This window comes from Cavia porcellus, unplaced genomic scaffold, assembly GCF_034190915.1.
Source record: "Cavia porcellus strain 051 isolate PalLab524CR breed Dunkin Hartley unplaced genomic scaffold, mCavPor4.1 scaffold_3, whole genome shotgun sequence".
In the NCBI taxonomy this organism is placed as follows: domain Eukaryota; kingdom Metazoa; phylum Chordata; class Mammalia; order Rodentia; family Caviidae; genus Cavia; species Cavia porcellus.
The window spans coordinates 21,619,508-21,625,507 of NW_026947486.1; the positions used below are offsets into that span (position 1 = coordinate 21,619,508).

The window sequence follows — 6,000 nt, forward strand, 5'->3', positions numbered from 1 at the left end:
TTAGTGTTTCTGTTTTAATATTCAGATCTTTGATCCATTTAGACATATGGAGAGCCAGTTTTTCCAGCACTATTTATTAAAGAGACTGTTGTTTTTCCAGTGAACATGTTTGGCCCCTTTATCAAAGACAAGGTGGCTGAGTGTGTTGGTAGTTGTGATTGTATTTTCTAGTCTATTCCATTGGTCTTCAGATCTGTTTTTATTCCAGTACCATGTTGATTTTATTACAGTAGCTTTGTAGTATAATTTCAAATCAGGGATTGTGATGCCTCCTTCCTTGCCTTTGCTGTCTAGAATTGCCTTTGCTATTCTGGATCTTGTCTGGTTCCAGATGAATATTAGGAGTGATTTCTCTAGGTCTGTTAGGTGTTTTGATGGTATTTTCATTAGGATTGCATTGAATCTCTATAAAAGTTTTGGAGAGAATGGCCATTTTCACAGTGTTTATTCTCCCTACCCATGAGCAAGGGATGTCTTTCCATTTTCTGAGATATCTTTGATTTCTTTGTTCAGGGTATTATAGTTATCCCTGTATAGATCTTTTACTTCTTTCTTGAGATTAATTCCAAGGTATTTCATATTTTTTAGATGCTGGTGTGAAGGATTTGGCTTCTCTTATTTCTCTCTCTGTAATTTTGTTGTTTGTGTATAGAAATGGTATTGATTTTTGAGCATTGATTTTGTATCCAGCTACATTGCTGAATTTATTTATTATATCTAAGAGTCTTTCAATGGAGTTTTGTGGGTCTTCTTTGTAGAGTAACATGTCACCTGCAAATAATGATAATTTATCTTCCTCTTTTCCTATCTTTACCCCTTTTATTTCTTTCTCTTGTCTAATAGCTCTGGCCAGTTTTTCCAGTACTATGTTGAATAACAGTGGTGATAAGGAAAATCCTTGTCTTGTGCCTGATTTTAAGGTAAAGGCCTTCAGTTTTTGGCTATTTAATATGATGCTGTCTGTTGGTTTGTCATAGATGACCTTTATCATATTGAGGATAAGACCATCTATTCCAGTTTTCTGTAAGGTTCTTATCATAAATGAGTGTTGGACCTTATCAAAAGCTTTTTCTGCATCCATAGAAATGATCATGTGATTCTTACTTTTGACTATTGGTATGGTGGTTTACATTTATTGATTTATGTATGTTGAACCATCCTTGCATGCCTCAGATATTGAATTTTTATTTCCTCATTCCTTGTTATTTTTAAAAGATCTTTCCTTTCCTGTTCATTAGCTGCAGTCTTCTCTTTGAAGTCTGAAAGTCTATCTTCATTTTCATTGAGGTAGTTTTGCCAACTCTTGATGGAATTTTTGATTTCCTGGATATTTCTTTGAATCTGTTTCATATATTATGTTGCTTTCTTATATTGTTCATTCACGGTTTCCATCTTTTTGCAATGTTCCTCAATTTTTTTAACTCTCTTTCTTATATGTGTTCAGCATTTCTTTTATTATGTTTATCATTTCATCTTTTACTTCGGAGATTATTTCTTATCTCAGTTCTTTTACCGCTTCATGGAATTGTTTATGTACTTCAGTTACTATCATTTCAGGTATATGGCTTACATTTTGTTTTATGTCCATGTCTCCTAGGCTTGTTTGGGATGGGCTGGAGGTTTGAAATTGCATTTTGCTCTTTTGTTTTGTCATTTTCCTGTGTTTCCCTGGGGAAGCTGAATGCAGGGTCTCAGTTTTTCCTGGGTTGAGAATTTCTGTTCATAGTGCTGGGAGTTTCCCCAGTTGAGTGAAGGTTTTTAGCCAGGCCTTACCAGGTCCCTAGAGGCACTCTTAGTTTCCTCAAATATGCGGCATACACTGCACATGCTTTGAGCACACCCTTTGTGGTATTCTCAAGCTTCCTGGCTGCTTGAAGTTGTTGGGTTGGACTCCACTAGGTTCTGAGTGGCGTACCAAGGCTGCGTACCTAGATAGAGTATGCTGTGCAGGCCTTTAGCTCATGCCACATGGAACACCAAAGCTCCACTGCTGCTTGGGGTCACTGGGTGGAGTCCTATCAGGCTCTGAGTGATGTGCCGAGGTTGCACACCTGAATGAGTTTTGCTGTGCAGGCTTTTGACTTGTGATATGAAGTGAAGGCTTCTTCCGGCCACTCAGGGTCACTTGGTGGGGACAAACCAGGCCTTGAAGGACCTATCTGAAGGTCCTCTGGTGATTGAAGATGCTGGGCAGGGTCCTACCTGGTTTTGAGTAATGTGCTGAGTTTACACAGTTGGATTGAGATCACTGAGCAGCCTTTTGGTTTGTAGCATGGAGTTGCAGGAGTCTTCCCGACGAGTTGGGGTCACTGGGCTGGGCCAAACTAGGCCCCAAGAGACCTACCCAAAGGTCCTCCAGTGGTTGAAGACACTGGGTGGGGTCCTTCCATGTTCTGAGCCATGTGGGGTGGTTGCACAGCTGGATGGAGGTCACTGTCCAGACTTTCAGCTCACAACATGGAGTACAGGTGGCTCCATAGCCACTCAGGGTTGCTCCTAACAATCAGTATTATCATTCGTATTTATAGGCAAGAAGTGACATTCCATGTGTGCACAACCAGTAAGAGGTACAGCTAGAACTGATGTTCAGAAATCTAAATGTGCTATATAATCAGATATTGCTTGGCCATAGCTTCAGAGTATGGTGCTGGAGGCCCTATGCTCAACCAGGTTTTGACCCTTAGGTTCTATGGAAACTTAGTGGGTCCTAAAAGGAAAGCTGAGCAGCTTATTGCAGCAACCTTTATGCTAACTAGGATAGAAGTATTCTTGTGTTAAAATATTTGCTGGTGAAATCAATGAATATCAATTAAATGTTGGCTCTAAACTGATTTCAGGTAGTTTAGCTCTACTCTCTTTTGTGCACACTGCCTTGTCTATCGATAAGGTAGGTTTCATAGAAAAGATGACTTTTAGCTATATTTTGGAAGGTGTAGGAACTTATGAGAGTAGATGTTTAAGGTACAAGGAACAATAATCGAAAAGCTTAAGGAAGGAGAATGATACGTATTTGATGCAGAGTAAGGCATTTTCTATGGATAAGCAGAGGCTATTTTAACAGAATGCTGAGAGTTAAGATCAGAATGGAAGATTGTGTTCAGATTGTGAGGGATCTTGAGCTCCGTTTACTTCTTCAAGTGTAGAAGGTTGGATGGGGTACTGGGGTTTGAGTCTAAACCTTTATGTATGATAAACAGAAGAGACCAACTTTTTACTAAGGCAGTGAGGTCTTTTTGAACAGGAAAGTGACATGCTCCTTTTTGTCAGTTTTGGAAATAGTACTGATATAGCTGTATAGAATAAATGGTAGATGAAGGAGTCTTAATATGTATGTGAACAGTGAGCAGGCCACTGTTAACAGTCAAGGTGAAGTACTATACTACCACAGTGGCATTGTCTAATGTTACTTAACATGCCCACTCATGTTAGTCCCTGTTCAGGATGCCAGTGACTGACCTTTGTGGCAGTGATTTCCAAACAGTGTTGTGGGGGACTGGCTTTCCTGCAGAAGTGTCTTGGGAGCCATATAAAAATTGATAGGCTTTTTGATTTTATCCCTACCTCCAGGTAAATGTTCGGGGTTTCAGGTAAGATACTTAAAAGAGCTCAGGAAAAATAAGGCAGTTTTAGGAAACTACTAACGTATCAAGAACTCCTTTTCCTTTTTTTACCTATTGAACTTTTACTTGACTTTCAGTACCCATAGCAGATGCGCTCACCTCTATAAAACTTTGTGACTTCAAACCAGTATTCATGTATCTTGCTGCTGTCTTCAGGTAGCCCATGTTCATTTCCATCATGTCACTGACCATAAATTTTATAGTTTCTGTTTGAATGTCTTTCTCCTTCTCTAGATTGGACTCTTGAAGGGCATCTTTGTGTTCCAAGCATTTTACACAGAGCTTAGTAATAATTTTTTTTTCATTTTTATCGGTACCAGGGATCAAACTCACGACTGCCTGCTTGTAAGGCAGGCGCTTATGCCGCTGAGCTAAATCCCCAGTCCTGAGTTTAGTAATAATTAATCCTAGCTAGCATTTTTGGAGGCATGTAGTATGTGCTAGACTTTGTATATATGATTAATATATATTTTTTCAATTGACCTATGATGTAATTATTGTAATGATCCCCATTTGGAAGATTGGGAAACTGAGGCACCATGAAGTTAAATTACTGGCTCCTGGTCACACTCTTAGAATAACTAGAATTTATTTATTTATTTATTGTGTTTTTGAGACAGGATCTTGCTTATGTAGTTCAGACTGGCCATGAACTTGTGATACTCTTGTCGCAGCCACCTGAGTGAGGGGATGATAGGCGTGCATCACCATACCTGGGTTAGAACTAGAATTTGAAACTGAAGCAGTCTGCTTCCAAAAGCTTTGCTCTTAAACATTACTGTGCTGCTTCAGCTACATAATGGACAGTCTTACAGTTCAGTGAGAAAAATGTATGTATTAAATGATAGTCTTTATAGCTACAGATGAGGAATAGCTTTTATTTCCTGTCAGATGCTGAATTGAGATCCAAAGTTTCTTCTGGGATTCCTTTGGCCATTGGCTATGTGCCTAAGAGTGAGTAAATTATAAAATCAATTCTGTTCTTCTAGGACTTTAATGGATTTCAGCTTACATGAACATCTGTGATCAAGGCTAATGTCTCACTGGTACATATAGTTATAGCCATTAGAAAAGATTCTGCTGGGAATCTACTCCAGATATGAGTCTTTAAGATGTCTTGAGTATCTTCCCTTCCTAAACCATAGATGGGAAATTTGGGCTTGGTACAGCAGAGATGGTGGGAGGTGTATGCCTTCTGTGATAGATGTTATAGTTCATGCTTCTTCTTCCAGGCTCCTCTCTTGGAGTATTATAGTGGCTACATGACTTTTGAGCTTCACCCTCTGGTTAGACAGCTGAACATCTTGCTGACTTTCAATTGTTGTGACAGGCTCAAGACTGTGTATACCAAGTATTCTCAAAAGTAAGTACCAAGCCACAGCTGAGTTTGGATCTGTGCTCCTTCTTGGGAATACTTTGAAATGTTATGCTCAGACCACTGTCACTTAAGAGAAATGGTCTTAGATACTTTTTTTCCTTTCTACTTTTGTTGTTAAACCAAGCTAGGAAAACAAGGGCTCTGTGTCACACTTGTTCCACTAGAAGTCTGTTTGGCTTTGGCCTATTTTATACTGAGCTGACCCCTCTTTTTTTGCAGGATATTCTTTGAAGTCACAAAAATTCCCCCCTTGGACATGATGATACTGGATGAGATTTTGACCTGATAATTATGAGGCTGAGGATGTGGCACTTGGACAGCAGTATTAGGACCAGTCAGGCATACCAATAGTCTATATTTATTCTGTGCTTAAAGTTGTCTTTTAGTCACTTTCTTCATTTTTCCCTGTCTGTGTTTTTCCAAAGTTACAATGTTGTATATATTTAAGTATTTAAGTTGTTTTATAAAAGAAAAGTTACTTTATTATATTTGACTAACAATAAAAAATTAATAGTTGTTGTTACAGTGGCTCATCTCCCTTTTTATTGCTGCAGAACCCTATGCATATAACATAAGAAAGAGTAAAGGAGTTAATTCCTATGAAAATGCTGGCCACAGGTGAGTGTTTGACAGAAGGAATCTTAATCTTGGTCAGTTGAATATGATCCATTTTAGCTCCCTCGGCTGAATATTTAGAAGTTGGGTCCAATTCTGATCTGTCTTCATGTCCATCACTCTACATCTGCAGATCTGAGTGCTGTAATGTCATCACAGTGCAAGTGTCAGTGCATTACCCCAGGGAGGGATGAATGAGGGAGTGAGTGAATGAATGGCCTCTGCATGTGCCTCCTAACTCTGCTTGAGGTTGGTGTCCTGTCCGGTGGCTCCTTGGCAGCTTCCATGTCCTCCTCTGCATAACTTGTATTGCAATTGGTAAGTGACCCCTGTAACTGCAGGATTAGGGGACCCAGCTCACACTTCTTCCAGAAATACAGCTGGACA

At 39.3% G+C, this 6,000-nt stretch overlaps 1 protein-coding gene across 4 annotated transcripts in view; it reads left to right on the plus strand.

Moving 5' to 3' along the window:
* Ccnb3 (cyclin B3) overlaps nt 1-5,521 on the plus strand; it is a 111,695-nt gene extending 106,174 nt beyond the window's left edge. For all 4 annotated transcript variants that reach the window (XM_063245852.1, XM_063245851.1, XM_013159051.3 and 1 more), the window contains 2 exons: nt 4,853-4,983; nt 5,218-5,521. In XM_063245852.1, coding sequence (XP_063101922.1) covers nt 4,853-4,983; nt 5,218-5,284 — 198 coding nt within the window. In that variant the 3' untranslated portion in view covers nt 5,285-5,521. The remainder of the gene's footprint in view (nt 1-4,852; nt 4,984-5,217) is intronic.
* The last annotated feature ends 479 nt before the right edge of the window (nt 5,522-6,000 follow it).